General features: G+C 31.4%; 1 protein-coding gene across 1 annotated transcript; it reads left to right on the forward strand.

Annotated features, from left to right (window-relative positions):
* Window positions 1–4,098: 4,098 nt before the first annotated feature.
* tipE (temperature-induced paralytic E) lies at window positions 4,099–18,965 on the forward strand. Its single transcript, XM_075307709.1, has 2 exons — window positions 4,099–6,324; window positions 18,530–18,965. The coding sequence occupies exons 1-2, from the start codon at window positions 5,006–5,008 to the stop codon at window positions 18,591–18,593; spliced, it is 1,383 nt and encodes a 460-aa protein (XP_075163824.1). The 5' UTR covers window positions 4,099–5,005; the 3' UTR covers window positions 18,594–18,965.
* The last annotated feature ends 7,234 nt before the right edge of the window (window positions 18,966–26,199 follow it).

The raw sequence follows: 26,199 nt of genomic DNA on the forward strand, positions 1-26,199 counted from the left end.
ATTTTATTTCTATAGAAAATTTTGTCAATATTTTATTTCTTTAGACAATTTTGTCAATATTTTCTTTCTATAGAAAATATTGCCAAAATTTTATTTCTATAGAAAATTTTGTCAAAATTTTATTTCTATAGAAAATTTTGTCAAAATTTTATTTCAATTGAAAATTTTGCCAAAATGTTATTTCTATAGGAAATTTTCTCAGAACTTTATTTCTATAGAAAATTTTGTCAAAATTTTATTTCTATAGAAAATTTTGTCAATATTTTATTTCTATAGAATTTTTTCAAATTTTATTCCTATGGAAAATTTTGTCAATATTTTATTTTTTAGAAAATTTTGTCAATATTTTCTTTCTATAGAACATTTTGCCAAAATTTTATTTCTATAGAAAATTTTGTCAAAATTTTATTTCTACAGAAAATTTTGTCAAAATTTTATTTCAATTGAAAATTTTGCCAAAATGTTATTTCTATAGGAAATTTTCTCAGAACTTTATTTCTATAGAAAATTTTGTCAAAATTTTATTTCTATAGAAAATTTTGTCAATATTTTATTTCTTTAGAAAATTTTGTCAATATTTTCTTTCTATAGAAAATTTTGTCAAAATTTTATTTCTATAGAAAATTTTGTCGAAATTTTATTTCAATTGAAAGTTTTGCCAAAATGTTATTTCTATAGGAAATTTTCTCAAATTTTTTTTCTATAGAAAATTTTGTCAAAATTTTATTTCTATAGAAAATTTTGTCAACATTTTATTTCTATAGAATTTTTTCAAATTTTATTCCTATGGAAAATTTTGTCAATATTTTATTTCTATAGAAAATTGTATCAATATTTTATTTCTATAGAAAATTGTTTCAAAATTTTAATTCTATGGAAAATTTTGTCAAAATTTTACTTCTATAGAAAATTTTGTCAAAATTTTTTTTTCTTCAGAAAAATTTTGTCAAAATTTTATTTCTTCAGAAAAATTTGCCAATATTTTATGTCAATAGAAAATTTTGTCAATATTTTATTTCTATAGAAAATATTATCGAAATTTTATTTCTATAGAAAATTTTGCCAAAATGCTATTTCTATTGAAAATTTTATTTCTTTAGAAAATTTTGTCAATATCTTATTTCAATAGAAAATGTTGCCAAAATTTTATTTCTATAGACAAATTTGTAAAAATTATGTATCTATAGAAAATGTTGTCAAAGTTTTATTTCTATACAAAATTTTGTCGAAATTATGTATCTATTGAAAATTTTTTTAAAATTTTATTTCTTCAGAAAATTTTGTCAATATTTTATTTCAGTAGAAAATTTTGTCAAAATGTAGAAAATTTTGTCAAAATTTTATTTTGACAAAATTTTCTATAGAAATTTTGTCAAAATTTTATTTCTTCAGAAAAATTTGTCAATATTTTATACCTATAGACAATTTTGTCCATATTTTATTCCTATAGACAATTTTGTCAATATTTTATTTCTATAGAAAATTTTGTCAAAATTTTATTTCTATTGAAAATTGTATTTCTTTAGAAAATTTTGTCAATATTTTATTTCTATAGAAAATTTTGTCAAAATTTTATTTCTATAGAAAAGTTTGTCAAAATTTTACTTCTATAGAAAATTTTGTCAAAATTTTATGTCAATAGAAAATTTTGTCAATATTTTATTTCTATAGAAAATTTTGCCAAAATGTTATTTCGATAGGAAATTTTGTCAATATTTTATTTCTATAGAAAATTTTGCCAAAATGTTATTTCGATAGGAAATTTTCCCAAAATTTTATTTCTATAGAAAATTTTGTCAAAATTTTATTTCTATAGAATTTTTTCAAATTTTATTTCTATGGAAAATTTTGTCAATATTTTATTTCTATAGATAATTTTGTCAATATTTTATTTCTTTAGAAAATTATGTCAGTATTTTATTTCTATAGAAAATTTTGTCAAAATTTTATTTCTATAGTAAATTTTGTCAAAATTTTATTTCTTCAGAAAAATTTACCAATATTTTATTCCTATAGAAAATTGTTTCAAAATTTTATTTCTCTGGAAAATTTTGTCAAAATGTTATTTCTATAGAAAATGTTGTCAAAAGGTTATTCCTATAGAAACTTTTTTTCTATAGAAAATTTTTTTCTATAGACAATTTTTTCAAAATTTTATATCTATAAAAAATTTTGTCAAAATTTTATTTCTATAGAAAAAATTTGTCAAAATTTTATTTCAATGGAAAATGTTGTCAAAATTGTATTTCTATAGAAAATTTTTTCATTATTTTATTTCAATAGAAAATGTTGTCGAAATTTTATTTCTATAGAAAAGTTTGCCAAAATGTTATTTCTATAGGAAATATTCTCAACATTTTATTTCTATAGAAAATGTTGCCGAAATTTTATTTCTATAAAAAATTTTTTTCAACACTTTATTTCTTTAGAACTTTTGTCGAAATTTCTAGAAAATTTCTAGAGGAAATTTGTGAAGTACCTCTTACATAAATCTACCAAAACATCGAGATGCCTATCAAACAGTAAAAAATCTACCATTTTTTTTAGAATTCTACCAACTGTGGCAACCGTGGTTTCAAGTCATTAGCTTGTTTCCAGGGTACACTTGTAAGGTAGACACAGTAAAACAAATTATCATTCTTCTCTTGTTGGTGTGTGTACTTGGCCATAATCCTTCTGTCAAATTCCGTTGCTCTTATTAGAGGTGTGCGCGTGACACGAAATTGTCGCGTGAGTCGTGAGACACGCTGATGGTAACGGCGTGAGTGTGCGTGAGCGTGATTAACCAAACAAATGTCGGGCGTGAGTCACGAAAATAGTATCTTCGTGAGTGTGCGTGAGTAACGAATTTCGGATAAACACGCTCACGAAAATAATCCCGCTTACGAACATAAAATGCTTACGAGTTCAATTCATATATAATTTTAGTGACATCCTAAGTGTTAAAAGTTTTATAACGCTCTCGATTTTAATCATACTCATATTTTCAGTCAGGTTCTATAGGTAAATTACTCATAAAATTATTCGTGAGTCTCGACATTTTTCGTGAGTCACGATATTTTTCGTGAGTCACGACATTTAAAAGATTTTCGTGCGTGAGTACAAATTTTCTTTTCGTGAGCGTGCGTGAACGTGAGTCCTACCAAAAAATATCGTGCGTGAATAAGATTTCTCCGTCGTGAGTGTGCGTGAGTAAAAAATTACTCACGTGCACACCTCTAGCTCTTATTAGTTGGTTTGCTTGCGTGCGTATGTGATAAAATGAGAAAAAAATTTTAAGTAGCTGGCTTATGCTTCTCCCTTTACGTGTACACTGGCTTGTTTCGTTCACATGGGAGCGTGACAGATGGACAGACAATGCTAAATCAACTCTGATCTCCTCCTATGGTTGAGTTTATAATAAAAAAAATTCTAAATTCTAGATTTAGACAATGCTAAATCAACTCAGATCTCCTCCTATGGTTGAGTTTATAATAAAAAAAAATCTAATTTATTCAGCTATTTTTGAGATATATGAAAATTTAAAAATTGCGATAAATTGGAGCACCGTGGTACAGCCCTGCGATAGGTTCGTCAGCACCAATTTGATGCAGGGACCCAGTAAAATGTGGAACATTTAAATTTATTGCTTAAATAGCGTAAAACAAACGCATCTCTGGAAGAGTATTTTTGTTTTTTTGCTGGGACATTAATCAATTTAAGGCTTCACACACAAAAAATTGTTTTTCTTTATTCACGAAATTAATTGATCCAATTAATTTTTAATTGAAATGTCTTCAATCACAGAAATGATGGTATCAATTAAAAAATTAATTGAAAGTCAATTAAAAAAGTAATTGGTCTAATTAAAAAATTAATTGATACTATTAATTTTTGTTCCAATTAAAAAATTTCTTCAATCAATTAAATTTTTTAATTGAATATTTTTTAAAACTCAATTAAGATTTTAATTGGAAAAATGTTCGTGAAATTTTGTTTTCGTAGTGTTTAGCCTTGAAATTGAAGAATTGAGTTTTACTAACAAAAAAAAAACAAATAGACCAATTTGAAATTAACAAAATTTTCGTTTCTTTTAATTGCAGATGGTGAAATGTCAACTAAAAGAATGGTGCAAACATTATAATCGTCTATATAAGTGCCATATCATAACAGCAAATGAAAAAAAGAGTGGTTTTGAAGAAAATGTAACCTCATTTATGTCTACATAATACAATTAATCAAAACTAGACTTTAAATTAAAAAAAAAAAGAATATGCAATGTTTAAGAATTGTCAATAACAAAAGCAACCAATCATAACCATCAACAACAAGGTACTGCTGAATAAAAAATGAAGAAAATAAAAGGAAATCGAAAAGAAAATTACATTTAAAACATAATGCAAGCATAGCATAGCATGAAATGTTTAATCTAAGAAAGGATAAAATGATCCGTTATTACGAATAGGTGCGGAATCTCGAGCGTCAAGCAACCTCCATCAAATTGCGAATAAGAGAAACCAAAACATCCTGTGATATAAAAGTTGCACTAAAATACTCATCTCTATTAATTTTTAAGAATCTCATTAATCTCTCATTAAAATAACGGTAAACTTGAGCATTAACTGCAGTGCGTTAATAATCTCTCTCTTTTTCTCTTAATCTCAGTGTGTATAATTGTATGTGTCGCTCTCTGTCTCTCTCTCTCTCTCTCTCTCTGAAAAAATATTTGCAATATCATCGCCTAAAAACATCTACTCAATCAAAGCATAAAGCTCTCTTGCTTTAAATGCTCATTTACACAACAATACAAAGCAACAACAATATAAGAAATTTAACCCACGCTTAAAATAACAAAAAATAAGTAATAAAAATAATATTAAGTTTAGTATAGATAAAAAAAAAACAACAAAAACAAAATTTAGATTATAACAAAAACAAAAAACAAACAGCAACCACCAACAAAAACAAGAAATATCCATAGCATACAACTAACAAACAACAAAAACAAAGAGAACAGCTACAAACAATGGGTGATGAACTGGAAATTCGTACCCTACGCGAGAAATTGCTCTTTTATACGACTGCCTTTTTCATACTGCTTGGTACCTTTAGCATGTTTGCTTTCCTCTTTCTGGTGCCCTTTGTCATAGAGCCGGCCTTCACGACGATATTCATGCAATTCGAGGAGGTGCCCGCCCTGTGTGAAACATCGTCAATGGTGAAACGCTATGGGGCGCGTAATTGCAGTTGGTCATCGTGCCGCGAAGGCTGTACGAGAGAGATCTTCGAATGTTCCCAGATTATGGTCAACTATAGGCTGAATTTGTACAACTACACCGATGAATTCAATTTCACCGAATACCATATTAATCTCAAGGAAGCCGAACGAGTTATTCCGCCCAAGAAACGTACAGACCGATATACACGTGCCCTTCGTGATTACGAGTATGATTTGGGCATGCATGATACCGCCATGGCCGCCATGGATGAGGATGGTGGCCTGGGTGGGGGTGGTGTTGGTGGTGGCATGACCATGGAACATCTCAACTTTGGCGATGAGGATGGTTCCAATGGTTTCCTCATAGAAGACTCTGAACCCGATCCCGATAATACCCTTATATCAGCCGATGGCAGTGATGTTTTCGAAGAAATCTCAGAGCTGAATAGAGGCCTTATGGATGGTAATGATAGCAAATACTTTTTTGTGGGAGCCCATCTCTATCCCAACGTCAAGGGTTGTGGTTATCCGCCCGTTCTCAACTGTACCATATGGGTGAAACGTTATCACAAGTTGGGCGTGAAATTCCCCTGCTACTATTCCAAAGTGGATCCTAGTGTGGTCATAAGCGATCTCGACTATTGGCAGAACACACTGAATCTGGTGTATTCGATGGCCATACCTATACCCTCCTTTATTATATCTGTGATCTATTTGACTTATGCCTATTTCAAAATCTACAATGAGGACGAAGAGACAGCCCCACTCGATAAGAATGCCGAAGACATGGATATCGACGATGAGGGTGTGGATGACAGCGATGGAGCCGCATTAGCCGACAATGTGGCGGGTAGTCAGGTGATAAATATGCATGACTCAACGACGGGGGAGAGTTGTATCGTAGACGGTGTTCTGCCCAATGGGGGACCCGGTATGACCAACTCAATATCACAGCCTGGCTCGGTAACCACACCCGGGCAATATCGTGTTCACACACCGGGTTCGGTGATGACACCGAATTCCGATATGAATTCATTTGGTCACCAACTTAAAGTCCAGATGGCCGATGAATTGTCAAGGGATTCCCTCGATAATGGTATAATATCCACTTCAAATTCAGTTCAAGGGTAAGTAAGACAACGTGTTTTTCTCTACTCAGAGAGCTTTAAATGTTTAGAAAACTCATAATGCTGGGTTCAACAACTTTTGATAGGATTCTATTCTATCGAGCGCACAACAACAAACATTAGATTTCTGAAACTGGAGACTAGTTCGTCACTAACATATATAGGTCTCAAGTGTTCATTATTTGAATCTCAATGTACATGACCTCTTAGAATCAATCACAAAATTAATTAATCCTAATAATTTTTTAATTGAAATTGTTTTAATCACGATTTCATCGGCATTTTCAATTGATTTTTAATTCAAAACTGTATATATTTTAGTCACAAATCTCAGTTAATTTTTTAATTGAGGCAAGCAATTATTTATTATAGTAATTTTTATTTATTTACAATTATTTTACCTTAAGATGAAACAATTTACCTGTAATTTTATAAGAGTTCCTACGATTTAGCACTTTCTTATAAATTTTCCGATTATATTTATAATCACGAAATTAATTGGTCCAATTCATTTTTTAATTGATGATTACAAACAAAAACAAGTATATACGGCCGTAAGTTCGGCCAGGCCGAAGCTTATGTACCCTCCACCATGGATTGCGTAGAAACTTCTACTTAAGACTGTCATCCACAATCGAATTACTTGGGTTGCGGTAACACTTGCCTATGGCAAGGTATCTTAAAACTTCCTAACATCGTCTTCTAAAATAGAAATAAAATTTTGACAAAATAAAATTTTGACAACATTTTCTATAGAAGTAAAATTTGGAAAAAATTTTCTATAGAAATAAAATTTGGAAAAAAATTTCGATAGAAATAAAATTTTGACAAAATTTTCTATAGAAATAAAATTTTTACAAAATTTTCTATAGAAATACAATTTTTACAAAATTTTCTATAGAAATAACATTTTGACAATGTTTTCCATAAAAATAAAATTTTGGTAGATTAAATCTGGCACGAGTGGCAACCATGAATATGAACCGATATGGACCAATTTTTGTGTGATTGGGGATTGGTTATATATAACTATAGACCAATTTTGGCATGGATATTAGCGGCCTTATACTAACACCACGTTGTAAATTTCAACCGGATCGGATGAATTTTGCTCCTCCAAGAGGCTCCGGAGGACAAATCTGGGAATCGATTTATATGGGGGCTATATATAATTATGGACCGATATGGACCAATTTTTGCATGGTCATTAGAGAACATATACCAACACCATGCATCGGATGAAATTTTCGTTTCTTAGAGGTTCCGCAAGCCAAATCGGGGGATCGGTTTATATGGGGGCTATATATAATTATGGACCGATGTAGACCACTTTTTGCATGGTTGTTAGAGAATATATACCAATACCATGTACCAAATTTCAGACGGATCGAATGAAATTTGCTTCTCTTAGAGGCTCCGCAAGCCAAATCGGGGGATCGGTTTATATGGGGGCTATATATAATTATGGACCGATGTAGACCAATTCTTTCATGGTTCTTAGAGACCATATACTAACACCATGTACCAAATTTCAGCCGCATCGGATGAAATTTGCTTCTCTTATAGGCTCTGCAAGCCAAATTTGGGGGTCCGTTTATATGGGGGCTATACGTAAAAGTAGACCGATATGGACCAATTTTTTGCATGGTTTTTAGAGACCATATACTAACACTATGTACCACATTTCAGCCGGATCGGATGAAATTTGCTTCTCTTAGAGCGATCGCAAGCCAAATTTGGGGGTCCGTTTGTATGGGGGCTATAGTGGACCGATATGGCCCATTTGCAATACCATCCGACCTACATCAATAACAACTATAATAATAATAACTATATATATATATATATATATATATATATATATATATATATATATATATATATATATATATATATATATATATATATATATATATATATATATATATATATATATATATATATATATATATATATATATATATATATATATATATATATATATATATATATATATATATATATATATGGGGTCTTAGTGCAATATTTCTTATGGTGGAGGGTATAAAAAAACGAAAGCTCTATTTCTGCCCCAAAATATCAAGTTAAAATTTTTCACCATATGGTTTCCTGAATAGTCTAAGTGAGCCTGAATCTTAATCGGGCTTCCACTTTAACCTAACCTTTAATTAAACAAGTGTATACCCTACACCACTTTGTAGATCTACATTTTCGATACCATATCACATCCGTTAAATGTGTTGGGGGCTATATATAAAGGTTTGTCCCAAATACATACATTTAAATATCACTCAATCTGGACAGAATTTGACAGACTTCTACAAAATCTATAGACTCAAAATTTAAGTCGGCTAATGCACTAGGGTGGACCACAATGTTAGTAAAAAATATGGGAAACATTTAAATCTGAAGCAATTTTAAGGAAACTTCGCAAAAGTTTATTTATGATTTATCGCTCGATATATATGTATTAGAAGTTTGGGAAAATTAGAGTCATTTTTAAAACTTTTCGACTAAGCAGTGGCGAATTTACAAGGAAAATGTTGGTATTTTGACCATTTTTGTCGAAATCAAAAACACATATATATGGGAGCTCTATCTAAATCTGAACCGATTTCAACCGAATTTGGCACGCATAGCTACAATGCTAATTCTACTCCCTGTGCTAAATTTCAACTAAATCGGAGCAAAAAATTGGCCTCTGTGGTCATATGAGTGTAAATCGTGCGAAAGCTATATATGGGAGATATATCTAAATCTGAACCGATTTCAACCAAATTTGGCATGCATAGCTACAATGCTAATTCTACTCCCTGTGCAAAATTTCAACTAAATCGGAGCAAACATTGGCCTCTGGGGTCATATGAGTGTAAATCGGGCAAACGATATATATGGGAGCTATATCTAAATCTGAACCGATTTCAATCAAATTTGGCACACTTAACTATACTACTAATTGTACTCCTAGTGCATAGCTACGCATAGCTACAATGCTAATTCTACTCCCTGTGCAAAATTTCAACCAAATTGGTGTAAAACTCTGGCTTCTGGGACCGTATTAGTCCTTATGGGGCGGGGCGAAAGATATATATGGGAGCTATATCTAAATCTGAACCGATTTCAATAAAATTTGGCACACTTGACTATAGTGTTCATTGTTCTTCTTGTGCAAAATTTTAAGCAAATTAGGGTAAAACTCTGGCTTCTGGGGCCATATAAGTCCATATCGGGCGAAATATATATATGGGAGCTATATCTAAATCTGAACCGATTTCTTCCAAAATCAATAGGGATCTATGCTGAGCCAAAACACATACTTGTGCCCAATTTGAAGTCGATTGGACTAAAACTGCGACCTAGACTTTGATTACAAAAATGTGTTCACGGACAGACGGACGTGGCTATATCGACTCGCCAAAGATACCATGTGTCTATCTCGTCTCCTTCTGGGTGCTGCAAACATATGCACTAACTTATAATACCCTGTTCCACAGTGTGGCGCAGGGTATAAAAACAAAATCGGAACATATACACTCATATAAAAAAGTCTGTTAAAAACAGCAGTCGATGTCTGCTGTTATATTTTTGTACTTCAGGGCCTAATGAACAACAATTTATAAAATTTTTAGGTTATAAAATTTCCCCCAAAGCATATTTAAGAATCAAAAGTAGTTTTTGGTATATTTTTGCTCTGTAATATACTTACAAGCTCCTAAATACGATCAGCCAACATTTTGTTTGCTGTTATGCCTCAATTCGATAAATATTCAGATTTTTGGTCAAATACTATAGATATTCATAAAATATTGTGTTAGGATAGCTCCTATGTTGACATTTTGCCAAAATAAAACATGTTTTAGTGTAATCGAGCTTAAAAAATAGCAGGAAATGTTTGCTATTTCAGCAAACAGTGACTGCTGTCCCTTTTTCAGCAGACTTTCTGCTGTTTTAGCAGACTTTTCTGCTGTCCCTACTAACAAATTTCTTTGGCTGTAAGCTTCCTAGGTATACCTAAGCATTTCAGCAAAAGTCCGTTTTTTTCAGGCTCACTTAGACTATTCAGTCCATTGTGATACCACAGTAGTGAGAAGGTCTTGTCACGAGTGCTGCCCGATTCCATGTTTAGCTCAATGACAAGGAATGTCATTGCCGAATCCGAACGGCGTTTCGGATTACACCACATAGAAAAGCTTGGGAACACTCAGAAATATTACTAACATTACTGATAGATACTAATGTTCAGTTTCGAAAAAGTCGGAGAAGTGGGATGTCCGTCTCGCCGCACATACATATATCGAAAAATGTAGAAGCGATTTTTATCTAGAGAAGACTCGCAAACTTCTCTAAAAAAAGATAACTTTATTTCAATGTTCGAAAAGCCAAACAAGAGGGTCAAATATGAAAAAATCAGATAAGATAAAAAATCGGGCAAAGGACATGTCCATCTCTTCGCACTTATATTGAAAAATATAGAAGTAGATTTTTTCTAGAGAAGATCCCCAAACTTCACCGAAAATTTCAAGTGAATTGGAGAAATAGAGCCTAATTTTCAAAAAAAGTTGGCAAAGGTGGTCCCCTTTCTTGTCCAAATATAAGAAAAATCAGATGCCTCATATTAATTTCGAATTTTTATTTGATGAAAATGTTTGTTTCGATAGTTAATTTTTTAATTAAAATCATAAAACTTCTCTATTATTTTTGTTACTGACTTTATTTTTTAATTTTATTGAAACGGTTGTGCCAGTTGATTTTTAATTAATTACGTTTTCAACTACAATCATTGTGTTTTTAATTTGAAATATTTTTCAAAAAAGTATAATTTTTATGAAAACTAAAAAATCACAATATATCTTACCAAAAGTTGTTCAACCTTTGTAAATTTTTCGCCCAGAATTTAAGAGCACTAATGTATCACATTACTCCTTATTGCTAAGTTTCTTGATAATTTTCCAGATATTTTTTTCTATACAATTAAGTCCTCAGAATCTGAAAATTATTAATTTTACACGCATCCCATCACCATTTCACATTCTCGAATCTTCATCATCCCCATCTAAAATTCAGAGAGTCATTTATAAACCCAATAAACAATTTTGATTACATTAGGCTATCATCACTTACCTAAAAGACAGAAGAAATTTTCCCGTAGATGCAGTAGAAAAATCCCATTCAGAATCACAGTGCTTATTTGTAAATAAGGGAAATGTTTGTAGAACCAACTTAAAAAACCCGCACACACTAAATCCTTTAATAACTTTTCAATTTTTCCTATAGAAAAGTTCTATTAAATTAAACCAAAATTCCAGAATCTGAGAATTTTCTTGTAAGAAAAAATTTAAGTTCGATTTCAAATAAAGAATAAGAAGAAGTTTTCGTAAGAAAAAATATATTTTCTGCATCGAAAAAATATCGTTCGTAAATTATATACGTTTCTAAATGAAATAAAGACCATCACACTTATTTAAATTTTCCAGAAATGAATGAAAAACTCCTAATGATAAATTTTATAAATTGAAGTATAAAAGTTATATTCGGCGTTGCCAATTTGGCTCTTCCCTGCTAGATCTGGTATTTTAGTGAAGAAAAAAATCATTTCATGGTCTTTTAACGGTATTTATTCTCGACATGCTTCTGTTGAAGTATGGACATAACTGAGATTTTATCTAAACATTTCTGCCACAATAAGGTTTTCGACATATTTAAAATAATAATATTAATCAAATAAAAATAATAAATAATAAATAATCATTTCCACCGTGATTTTTACTACAAAAAGTAGTTAGTGTTTTTTCTGTTTTTATATCCTCCTCCACCATAGGATGGGGGGTATATTAACTTTGTCATGCCGTTTGTAACATATCGAAATATTGCTCTAAGATCCCACAAAGTATATATATTCTGGGTCGTGGTGAAATTCTGAGTCGATCTAAGCATGTCCGTCCGTCCGTCTGTTGAAATCATGCTAACTTCCGAATGAAACAAGCTATCGACTTGAAACTTGGCACAAATAGTTTTTAATTGATGTAGGTCAAATGGTATTGCAAATGGGCCATATCGGACCACTTTTACATATAGCCCTCATATAAACCGACCCTCAGATTTGGCTTGCAAAGCCTCTTGGAGGAACAAAATTCATCCGATCCGGTTGAATTTGGTACGTGGTGTTAGTATATGGTCTCTAACAATCATGCAAAAATTGGTCCATATCGGTCCATAATTATATATAGCCCCCATATAAACCAACCCAAAGATTTGACCTCCGAAGCATCTTGGAGGAACAAAATTCGTACGATCCGGTCGAATTTGGTACGTGGTGTTAGTATATGGTCTCTAATAATCATGCAAAAATTGGTCCATATCGGTCCATAATTATATATAGCCCCCATATAAACCAACCCCAAGATTTGACCTCCGAAGCATCTTGGAGGAGCAAATACACTCGATCCGGTTGAAATTTGGTACGTGCTGTTAGTATTTGGTCTCTAACAACCATGCAAACATTGGTCCATATCGGTCCATAATTATATATAGTCCCCATATAAACCCATCCCCAGATTTGGTCGCCGGAGCCTTTTGGAGGAGCAAAATTCATCCGATCTGGTTGATATTTGGTACGAAGTGTTAGCATATGGTCTCTAACAACCATGCAAACATTGGTCCATATCGGTCCATAATTATATATAGGCCCCATATAAACCAACCGCAAGATTTGACCTCCGAAGCATCTTGGAGGAGCAAAATTCACCTGACCCGATTGAAATTTGGTACGAAGTGTTAGCATATGGTCTCTAACAACCATGTAACAATTGGTCCACATCGGTCCATAATTATAAATAGCCCCCATATAAACCGATCCCCAGATTTGACCTCCGGAACCTCTTGGAGGAGCAAACTTCATCCCATTCGGTTGAAATTTGGTACCTAGTGTTAGCATATAGTCTCTAACAACCATGCCAAAATTGGTCCATATCAGTTCATAATTATATATAGCCCCCATATAAACCATTTCCCAGATTTGACTTCCGGAGCCTCTTGGAGGAGCAAAATTCATCCGATCCGGTTGAAATTTGGAACGTGGTTTTAGTATATGGCCGCTAACAACCATGCCAATATTGGTCCATATCGGTTAATAGTTGTATATAGCCGATCCCCAATCACACAAAAAATGGTCCATATCGGTTCATAATCATGGTTGCCATTCGAGCCAAAAATAATCTACCAACATTTTATGGTTCTGTCTACGAAATTTTTATGGTACTGTTCATTTCCTCTGTTGGTTAAGCTACTCTTGTAGTTTAGTCAACGCAATGGTTTTTAAGCTGAGATAAAAACAACAAATATGATTGAAGTACAAACCAATAAAACAAAATTTTATTTTTATAGAAAATTTTGTCAATATTTTATTTCTATAGAAAATTTTGTCAAAATTTTATTTCTATAGAAAATTTTGTCAAAATTGTATTTCTATAGAAAATTTTGTCATAAATTTATTTCTATAGAAAATTTTGTCAAAATTTTATTTCTATAGAAAATTATGTCAAAATTTTATTTCTATAGAAAATTTTGTCAAAATTGTATTTCTATAGAAAATTTTGTCATAAATTTATTTCTATAGAAAATTTTGTCAAAATTTTATTTCCATAGAAAATTTTGTCAAAATTTTATTTCTATAGAAAAGTTTGTCAAAATTTTATTTCTATAGAAAATTTTGTCAAAATTTTATTTCTATAGAAAATTTTATCAAAATTTTATTTCTATAGAAAAGTTTGTCAAAATTTTATTTCTATAGAAAATTTTGTCAAAATTTTATTATAATTTTATTTCTATAGAAAATTTTTTTCAAAATTTTATTATAATTTTATTTCTATAGAAAATTTTTTCAAAATTTTATTCTATAGAAATTTTTGTCAAAATTTTATTTCTATAGAAATTTTTTTCAAAATTTTATTTCTATAGAAAATTTTGTCAAAATTTTATTTCCGTAGAAAATTTTGTTAAACTGAGTAATGTACGTATTTAATCGGCCTTTTTATACCCTGCGCCACACTGTGGAACAGGGTATTATAAGTTAGTGCATATGTTTGCAACACCCAGAAAGAGACGAGATAGACACATGGTGTCTGGCAAAAATGCTCAGGGTGGGCTCTTGAGTCGATATAGCGATGTCCGTCTGTCCGTCTGTCCGTGAACACATTTTTGTAATCAAAGTATAGGTCGCAGTTTTAGTCCAATCCACTTCAAATTTGGCACAAGTATGTATTTTGGCTCAAAATAGACCCCTATTGATTTTGGAAGAAATCGGTTCAGATTTAGATATAGCTCCCATATATATCTTTCGCTCAATATGGATTAATACGGTCCCAGAAGCCAGATTTTTACCCCAATTTGGTTGAAATTTTGCACAAGGAGTACAATTAATAGTGTAGTCAAATGTGCCAAATTTTATTGATATCGGTTCAGATTTAGATATAGCTCCCATATATTCGTTCGCCCGATTTACTCTCATATGACCACAGTGGCCAATCTTTTACTCCGATTTAATTGAAATTTTGCACAGGGAGTAGAATTAGCATTGTAGCTATGCGTGCCAAATTTGGTTGAAATTGGTTGAGATTTAGATATATCTCCCATATATAGCTTTCGCCCGATTTACACTCATATGACCACAGAGGCCAATTTTTAACTCCGATTTAGTTGAAATTTTGCACAGGGAGTAGAATTAGCATTGTAGCTATGCGTGCCAAATTTGGTTGAAATCGGTTCAGATTTAGATATAGCTCCCATATATATGTTTTTCTGATTTCAACAAAAATTGTCAAAATACCAACATTTTCCTTGTAAAATCGCCACTGCTTAGTAGAAAAGTTGTAAAAATGACTCCAATTTTCCTAAACTTCTAATACATATATATCGAGCGATAAATCATAAATAAACTTTTGCGAAGTTTCCTTAAAATTGCTTCAGATTTAAATGTTTCATATATTTTTTTACTAACATTGAGCTCCACCCTAGTGCATTAGCCGACTTAAATTTTGAGTCTATAGATTTTGTAGAAGTCTATCAAATTCTGTCCAAATCGAGTGATATTTAAATGTATGTATTTGGGACAAACCTTTATATATAGCCCGCAACACATTTGACGGATGTGATATGGTATCGAAAATTTAGATCTACAAAGTGGTGCAGGATATAATATAGTCGGCCCCGCCCGACTTTAGACTTTCCTTACTTGTTTTTTACTAACATTGTGTTCCACCCTAGTGCATTACCCGACTTAAGTTTTGAGTCTATTCATTTTGTAGAAGTCTATCAAATTCTGTCCAGATCGAGTGATATTTACATGTATGTAATTGGGACAAACCTTTATATATAGCCCCCAACACATTTGACGGATGTGATATGGTATCGAAAATTTAGATCTACAAAGTGGTGCAGGATATAATATAGTCGGTCCCGCCCGACTTTAGGCTTTCCTTACTTGTTTTAGTTTAATATATACCACGTATGGACTAACTTACAATATAGAAGACGGTGTTAGGAAGTTTTAAGATACCTTGCCATCGGCAAGTGTTACCTCAACCCAAGTAATTCGATTGTGGATGACAGCCTTTAGTAGAAGTTTCTACGCAATCCATGGTGGAGGGTACATACGAACTTACGGCTGTATATACTTGTTTTTTCTCTTTTGTGCGAAAAATGTAGCGGTTTTTATAGAAACAATCTGGCAACGCCAATTTTCGGGCTGTTTTTCCATAAAAATCCCCAATTAACAAAAACAACATTTTATGAAAAAAAAATTAAAATAAAAAATGGAACAGTATACAGTACACTGCCAGCAAAATATAAAGTAACCACAGTATAACATTTGAATTCCATCACGAAGAACTTTTTTTCTGAATGCAATATATCAAAATGCTTTTGTAATAAAATGAATTGTCACTGGAATAAATCTGTCAGCTGTTAGACGAGCGGTTTAGTAATGATATCAACAAGAAGTTAGTTGCAAAACATACTACAGCCACACTAAGGCACTGCAAAAGCATCATCAGTGATATATTGCATGAACTTCATATCAGATTAAAATACTAATCATTGGGATTTTTCATTCATTCCTGGTGACTTCAATTAGCTCGTTTTAAATTTGACGAACTAATCTGCTATTAGGCATTTGTCATGAATTACGAATCGGTTTTTTTCAGCAGAATTTGAAGAGAATGCACTGGAAATATAAATATCCTCAGAATCTGATTGACTTTTCTTATAGCATTTTAATGCTCAAGTTTGTAAACACAACGAATGCGATGGGCGGTAGGCGAATACATTGTTTGCGTGTGGCCAATTTAAACCTTATACTAGAGTTGTTTTTAGTAATGGATACCTAAGCCGTAAAAAAGAAAACTGAGTACTCATTTATCCAGGACATTTCCAAAAATGTGCAACACTGGCATCAGCTGTTTCAGAACATTCGCAGAAAACAAGCGAAATCTTACATTTTTTTATGTATAAAATAATAAATATTTATTAGATCGGTTATCTTTGACACTTTACCACTTTTAGTTTTGTGTTATTCGACAAATTAATCACAACAAAACTGCTGTTGTGATGGTGCTTTGACTTCATTTTTTCAACCTGCAACCTACAAAATGCTATTTCAGCGGATAGAAAAGAATTCAAAGGAGCAAATAGGGCAACGCAGTACTCTCGTTTGTCGGCAGTTCTGAAAATGCCCGCAATTTGCCTCTATGCGTGGAACAATTCTTACAACAGAATTCGAAGCCTATTCGCAATTTTTCCTTTTTTTTTTAGAAAAGAACCTAAACAGTTCATTTTCCTGGCAAAATGCAAAAAAGTGCACATTTTTTATAAGAAAAGAAAACACCATTAGATAGCTCATACAAATGTTGCATCGAGTACTAAAAGAAAACATACCTATTAATTCATGGACGGCACATGGGACCGTGTTGCCTTTGATTCAGATTTTTTTGTTGACCCAGGGATATTGTTTTTACTTGATGCGTGACCAATTATGTTTTCGCGACGAAAAATTTCAATATTTTTATTATTTGAAATTTCAATATTGAATGAATTTTCTATATTCAGCATTGGAGTCGAGTAAGAACTTGTAATAGCTTATTATTTATTGAGTTAGAGCCTGTTCAAAACCGAAACTCTTTACTATGGTGAGATACAAATTTACTATGGTGAGAAAATATTGCTAGTTTGCTGTAATAATTTCTTTAAAAACAATAAAACTACTTTTTATTTGTTTTGAGACAATCAAAACATGTCAATCTATGTGATGTCGTAAATGTCAAGAATTTTCAACAAATTTCTTACTAGGTGAAATTTAACTCACCCCGATTTACCTCAAATTTTTATCGATGCTAGAGTAAAAAGTTTCGGTTCGAACATGTTCTTATTTTAAGACAAAAGAATTTCCACGTAACCGGGCAGGAGCAATGTCATGAAATGAAGGTTAAAAAATTTACTAAGCAATGGCAACACTATCCCATTTTCCGCCAACGAATTGGAATAGATTTTAACGCCTTCACGGTATTCCGTTTCGATGTTTGGACTTCACATAAGATATACACATAAAAATGTGTTCGCCTATCGCCCATGGCTATGGTTATATTTACACACTGATACTTCGGCCCAATCGAAAAGGTATTCAGACTCTGAAACAGGAAAAAGGATTGAAATGAGATAAGACATTAAATACTGGGACATAGGTCCACAAGAGTCCTAGGTCCACGATGACCCATAAAATATTTATATTTATTTTTTTTATCTGCCCTAGTATTCTAGATCACCCTACCTGATACAAATGTGTAACTCTGTTTCTCAAACTATTTTAGCGTTAGAAGATGCTCTTAGTCTACAATGCCCTGGGGGTCATCTCCAATGGAGGATACGACCTTCTCCATACCTAGCCACCACTACCAAAACCAAAACCACAATCATCACCAAAACCACAACCACAACCGCCACTAAAACCACCCTTTCACCTATGTTGTCTTCTGAGATCTATAATCTATTAACTTTCACACCCACACACTGTTCGTACATGTATTCGTAAAATATAAGCTTGTATTTTTGTACAGTAAACTGTAACCAAAACTATGTTATGCCACGTTTGCCCACACTCTTACAGCACGCCCCTGGCAAGAGAGCCATCAATCAATGAGAGTCTTTTGTCTTACAGGAATCTGAGCAAAACAATGACGACGAGTATCTCCACACCGCCTGGACCTGTGGCAGCCGTATAAAATAGAGAGAGACCACGGGCGCATACAAAGAAGCCTATGTTGGGGTCGTTGAGCCACAAAGACGGCGTCGGCGACAGCGATAACGACGACTGGAGTTGTAAAAATATTATTCAAAATAATAATGATGGTATGCATACATCAGCAGCAGAAACAGCAGCAGCATCTGTAGCAGAGGTAGCAAACAATTGTTTTTGGAACAAAATCCGTAAATGGATTAAAAAGATTAAAATAAAATTTTGGTTAAAAAAGAAACCCAAATACTCTAGAATAGTGCAAGAAATGCAATAAATCCAAACAAAAAAAAAAAATTGTCGAATTCCAAAACCCCAAGCCACTCCAAAGAAAGCAAATTACTAAATAAATGATAAAAATAAATATTTGAAAGACCTTTTTGTTTATGGAAATCTCAAATTTCAAAGGAAACTGTTTTATACACAGAATTTTTTTTTACGAAAAATTTTCTAATTAACGTTTTAATTGAGTTTTAAAAAATATTCAATTAAAAATTTAATTGATTCAACAAATTTTTTAATTGAAACAAAAATTTATAGTATCAATTAAGTTTTTAATTGATACATACTATCATTTCTGTGATTGAAGACATTTCAATTAAAAAATTAATTGGATCAATTAATTTCGTGATTGAATTAGATTTTTTTGTGTGTAGGAAAAAATTAACTACCTCGTGCGAAAATTGAACAAATTTATATTGGGGTTTTTTGAGATTTCCATAAGGCGACAAGCATATTTATGTTTGTCGAGGAAACAATATTTTTGCGACAAAAATATTCCATGTTCGCCGTCCAAAAATAATATTATGCTCTTAAAACCTATTTGAGGTCATCACATTTTCCCAGTGTAAACATTAGCTAAAAGTACAGAAAAAAAATATTGGCGCCAAGTCATGACCACCATGTCGTACTTCATTCTTACTGTTTTTTTTTTAGAATTGTACGAAAATGATTTAGTTTGATTTTTCATACCCATGTTTAGTTAAAAAATATATTTGAGACATATTTGGAATAAAAGAAATTTCATTGGGCTGTGCAAAATTTCTTAATAACTTATAAAAATAACATTAAGCACAATAAATTGTTTTCGTCCCAAAAATAAGTTAATTTTCTTATCAGCTTAACTACACTAATAGAAAAAGTTTCGTTATATTAACGAAATGTGTCGTTAAAAGTCAGCCAATAAAACAAATTCGTTAATACAACGGAATTTTTCGTTACTGTAACGAATTTTCTGTTAATCAACGTAACGTTTCGTACTATTAACGAATATTTTCATTGTATTAATGTTTCGTTATATCAATGAAAATTTTTCATTGACTGAATTTTGATGAAATTTTCTTTGTGTGTATGGACTTTTTTCTGTGTATATAGTGACAAACGAAGATTTTACAAATTTACATGGCGAAACAGTTTAGTAACGTTTCTTATTATTAACGAATATTTTTGTTCTTTTAACGAACATAAATGAATCATTAAAATAATAGGTCTGTTCGCGTACTTTTTTGTAACTATATCTACCTATTATTCCATATTTATATCTACCCAAAATACGCATGGCGTAGCGAGTATGTGTACTGATGTGCATGCTACTCATATAAAGCACAAATTTGAATTTTGTATTTTCGCGGTTTTGGTAGCAATTTTTGAATTTATAATAAGAAATAAGTAATTATTGCATTCACAATATATCCGAATATGGGTAAGTACTGAGATATACTCTCTCATGAGTACCCCATTTCATTCTCTGGTACTCACCAGCAGTGTTGCCAGTATTTTTCTGGCTCTTGTCCCCAAATTATGATTCGTCCCCAAAATGTTGACCTTATTTATGGAAAAAAATAAATCAATAGGTAGAAAATCAGTAATAATTTAAAAATTGAAAAATGAAAATCAAATGAAAATGTGTTGTCTGTCATCATGTATTTATGAATGAAAATTTACTTCTAAATATAAAATTGGCTAATCAATATGAAGGTAAATATCATCAACATTTCTGATGCAGTGAAACTTGCACTGTCTGAAAACCAAAAGTGGTCAATTGTCGTGAGACGTCTAATGTAGTAATAAATAAAAATTGAGCTCTCATAATTGGACACCTCCCAAATGTGGGTGTCCACATGTGAGAGGTTTCACTGTCTATTTTCCAAATCAGTGATGAACCCTGATTAGGGGGGAACATTTAGGTTCGATTCCCCATGAAATGATTTTACAATTGTAGAAATATGTCTTAGACAAGCTGAGTAAAATTATAAATTAGGTTGGCTGATAAGTCCCCGGTCTAACATAGAAAAACACATTTTTTTTTGTCAAAATTCGTTTTTTATTATTCAACATAGTTGCCTTCAACGATTATAACGACCTTCCAATTTTTTGATACCATTTTGGTAGTACTCCTTCGGTTTTGCCTCAAAATAGGCCTCAGTTTCGGCGATCACCTCTTCATTGCAGCCAAATTTTTTCCCTGCGAGCATCCTTTTGAGGTCTGAGAACAAGAAAAAGTCGCTGGGGGCCAGATCTGGAGAATACGGTGGGTGGGAAAGCAATTCGAAGCCCAATTCATGAATTCATGCCATCGTTCTCAATGACTTGTGGCACGGTGCGTTGTCTTGGTGGAACAACACTTTTTTCTTCTTCATATGGGGCCGTTTTGCCGCCATTTCGACCTTTAAACGCTCCAATAACGCCATATAATAGTCAATGTTGATAATCGATAATCAAGATAATCGATAAAAATTATTCCATGCGCATCCAAAAAAACAGAGGCCATTACTTTGTCAGCGGACTTTTGAGTCTTTCCACGCTTCGGTGACGGTTCACCGGTCGCTGTCCACTCAGCCGACTGTCGATTGGACTCAGGAGTGTAGTGTTGGAGCCATGTTTCATTCATTGTCACATATCGACGGAAAAACTCGGGTGTATTGCGAGTTAACAGCTGCAAACACCACTCAGAATCATCAACACGTTGTTGTTTTTGGTCAAATGTGAGCTCGCGCGTCATCCCATTTTGCACATATCCGCATATCCAAATATTGATGAATGATATGACCAACACGTTCCTTGGATATCTTTAAGGCCTCTGCTATCTCGATCAACTTCATTTTACGGTCATTCAAAATCATTTTTTTTGATGTTTTCGTCGGTAACCACCTCTTTCGGGCGTCCAATGCGTTCACCGTCATCCGTGCTCTTTTCACCACGCTTGAATTTTGCATACCAATCAATTATTGTTGATTTCCCTGGGGCAGAGTCCGGAAACTCATTATCAAGCCAAGTTATTGCTTCCACCGTATTTTTTCCCTTCGGAAAACAGTATTTTATCAAAACACGAAATTCATTTTTTTCCATTTTTTTTTTCACAATAACAAAAGTTGCTTCACAAAAGACGCTCTACCTCACAAACTAATTGACTTACAGGCGTCAAATTTTGACACGAATCATTTGAAGGTTGGTACTATATAAAAATAATATGCATTTAATACTAGCGACGCTATCTATGTGTCAGACCGAGGACTTATCAGCCAACCTGTTATGTATTCGTTTCTAGTCCAAATGCCTTTTCAACATTTTGTATGCAGTTAAATAAAGAGGAGCAAAGTTTTTAAATTTCGGCGATTCGATGTGGATTTGGAAGGCTTCTGATCCAAATTGCCGGTAAACATTACCACACAATTTCTCATATTCGAAATGAACGCTCTCGTTCGATTAAAACGTCAAAAACAGCTGATTTTTTTCTTTATAAATTCTGTTGTTTTGGGAAATTCTAGACCAACGAAAGAATTCTTTACATAATGAGAAATTGGTGTTAAATATTTTCGTTTATTCTGTTAAAAAAATATGTATATTTTTACCTTGGGCCATTTCAAAAATTTTCTAAAGTTAGTAAAAAGTTTCGAAAAACCATAAGCAAAAGGCAAATAAAAATGAAATTCCTCTTATTGAAAACCCAATAGTAATAAATCAAAAAAAAGTAAATAAAGAAGTAATTATGTTTATATGGCTTTAAGCAATGGAGCGAGCATGCGTGGAGTGTTACATAAATACCTCCATATAAATATAAAACAACAAATGTAAAAACATCAATTAATTTATAGATTAGATTGTAAAAAAATAATAATTAACGAACTATATATAGTAATAAATTTGAAATAACCTTAACAATTTACAAAAATATTTTGAATATCCCAAAAAAAAAAAAATCCAGTCAAACGAAAAAATGCAGCAAAAATATGTCATTGTATTGTCCCCAAACTTTTTTTATTGTTTACATGATAATTTATTTATTACATTTTAAGAGCTCGGTTACGTATCACAACTTATATATACTTTCTTTTTAATTTTGAACAATTGTTTGTAACTAATTATCAAATGAAACGGGGAAAATTAATAAACGAAAAACCCCGTGTCCCCAAACTTCGTTCTAAGTTCGACATGTCATAGTGATGTCCCCAAACTTCGATCGATTTTCATGGTGTTATCACCAAATTCCATTCAGTGAATTTGCTTGATATTTAACAAAGCGCCGTTGTTTAAACTTCACGAATGCCCACCTTCATCCATCATGCAAATCTCATATTTGGAGAGAACAAAGGTTATAGATTTCTACACAGATGGTTCATCGGTGCTGTTTGACACCGAACATTCATGATTCCCCAGACGATTTATAAATAAATTAAATATTTAAAAAATTCATATTTGCATAAAAATTTGCTACCAAACGCACGAAAATGGAAATTTAACAGGAAAATAGAAATTTAGGACAGGACCCTTTACGATCGTCACAAAAGCAAAAAGCTGCAAAATTAAGGTTTTGAACCGACTCTTTACAAAAAACAAAACCAAAACGAAATGTCAGAAAACTTATATTTTTCGCGGTGAAATATAAATATAAAGAAATATAAAATAGCCCAATGGCTAGGAGAAACAGATCAAATATTCATTATTTTTCAGCAAAATTTAGTATTTTTATAGGGTTAAGATTTCTTATTATATTATTTAAAAAACAAATCCAAAATATCTTTGTAAATTGTTGAGTTTATACCTTCTTCATTCTAATTTTTTCATAACTCAATATCTATGCTTTTGTTCACTTAAATAAACCAAAACAATTTAGCTAGCTAAACAAGATTTCTAAAATACAAAACTCAACCTAACTAAAATAAAATAGATAAGAAAAACAAAACTCCTACATAAATAAACAATTAAAAAAGCTATGATTTATTACTCAGTTTTTTTTTCCTACACCAAAAAATCTAAACATATGTTTTTCCAATGGACTATGATAGTTCACTTATGATACTAAAAACAAAAAAAAAGAAGAGAAAAATAAGCCCTACAAAATAGCTATTAAATAAACTAAAACACACAAAAAAAGATATTCTAAAATTTGAACAAAAACTAACAAAAATTGTAAAAAAAATATATTTACTTCGATTGGTACAAAAAATTAACGAAACAGACAAAAAATTAAAATATTAAAAAAAAAATCAATTGTATTTATACCTACTCTTATATACATATTTTTTTATTCATTTTCAGCTCTTAGAAATGATAATAAACAGCAATTAATAAAAAGATTAAAAGGCAACAAGAACAACAACAAAATAATTATTTATATAAAGAAAAATGTTTAAAGCCCAAACCTTAGCATTATTATTATTACAAAATGAAATTATTAATTAAAACTATTTAAGTTAAGCTAACCACAATTCAATAGACGATGAAACATGAAGCGATGATAATTCAATACATATACACTATTGAGTAATAAATAAATATTATTACCAATAGATACAACTGAAGATTATTAATAAACAACAACAAATAAATCTTATAAAATTAAATGCGTACTGCAAACTCACAGCTTTAAATAATTGTAATTAAGTCATAAAAATGAAATGGAAAAGTAAAAAAAAATAATAATATAAACAATTTACAAAAAAAAAGAATATTCCCATTTGATTATAATTTTATATATCTATGAATGATTAAAACAAAAACTCCTTTAATTTATGCAGATGTCACTTCTTTTATATTTTGGAAAGACTTAACAATCAGATTTAACCATAATTTCTATAAAGCTCCATTAGTGCTACATTTACTAATGGAATTTTAAATCGTACTATTGGCATTATAGTGATCATGCCTATTTATTTCATATGCCAGCTAACTGCCGAAAATTTTTTAATTAAAATTAAGCGGAGAGAAGATATTTGCAATTTACTTTCTGCTAACTGACAGTTGTGATAAAGGACTGGTTATGCCTTTACGTCACGTTGCCGTGACGTAACGGTACACAGAAAAAAATTTCACGAAAATTTTTCCAATTAAAATTTTAATTGAGTTTTAAAAAATATTCAATTAAAAATTTAATTGAATCAACAAATTTTTTAATTGAAACAAAAATCAATCACAAAAATTAATAGTATCAATTAATTTTTTAATTGGATCAATTAATTTTTAATTGACCGTCAATTAATTTTTTTAATTGATACTATCATTTCTGTGATTGAAGACATTCCAATTAAAAAATTAATTGGATCAATTAATTTCGTGATTGAATCAGAAATTTTTTTGTGTGTAATGTATGATTTTTTATGTGATCGTTAAACTTGTAAACAAACTAACAAGAAGAGGTGGAAAAAAAGTTGATTTTGTTTTTTATATTCAAAATGAATGAATAAAAGTTTTTTTGTATATTTATAATGTATTCTAACCGAAAATAACACGATTTTAATTTTTTAATAAAATATATTTTCAACATTTTCTTCTTCTTTTAATCGATGATAATTGTTTTTTGATCAGCTGATACGAAAACGAGACGTACATTTTTTAATCTTACGTAGCCGACCCATTTTGATCGGCGCCGGCTGACACTAAATATTTGCCTCCGGTGGCGGCTTGACGGCTCAGCCGATATAAAATTGTCTATTCGGCGACGCACAATTATCCATTATAAAATTGATTTGAAGTTTTCCGAACTGTAATGAGATTAGTTGTACAACCAATCTTGGAATCAAATTTACATTTCACTCAAATTTTCTGAGCTAATTTTTTGTACAACTATTATAGCAACTTGATACTAATTGATTGTAGTTGGAAAGTCTATAATTTTGGCAAAAAAAATGTAACAATTATTAATAAAGTTTTCTGATAAGGTGGGTATTAAGTTCGAGTTTAGCCGCTAAAATCGTTATTTTTTCACGATTACTTTTCTTTAATACTCCATTTTAAGGAATACAAACTTTTTAAATATTTGCTTTGGGCTATTCCCCATCAAGTTATAATAAAATTTGCAACAAATATGTATAATTTTATGCCTTTTTTTAATAATTTAGTTTTCACTTTAGCGGTTTTAGCGGCTAAACTCGAACTTAATACCTACATTAATATTTTGATTATTTGGCGGTTAAATTTGAGTAGAGATGAGTCGACATATTTAACGGCGGCTTCATTCTCTATCAAAAACAAACAACTGATGCGCTTTACAGACTATCAGTTCTTCCGGACGACAGTGCTCGTGTCGAACATATCCCATATATTGGGAGCCACCGTGGTGCAATGGTTAGCATGCCCGCCTTGCAAACACAAGGTCG

The sequence above is a fragment of the Haematobia irritans genome, chromosome 4, assembly GCF_050003625.1.
Source record: "Haematobia irritans isolate KBUSLIRL chromosome 4, ASM5000362v1, whole genome shotgun sequence".
Classification (NCBI taxonomy): Eukaryota; Metazoa; Arthropoda; class Insecta; order Diptera; family Muscidae; genus Haematobia; species Haematobia irritans.

Coding starts and splice junctions, on each gene's coding strand:
- tipE (XM_075307709.1), top strand. CDS start 5,006: ATGGGTGATGAACTGGAAATTCGTACCCTACGCGAGAAATTGCTCTTT. Junction 6,325..18,529: donor ACTTCAAATTCAGTTCAAGG/GTAAGTAAGACA, acceptor TTTGTCTTACAG/GAATCTGAGCAAAACAATGA.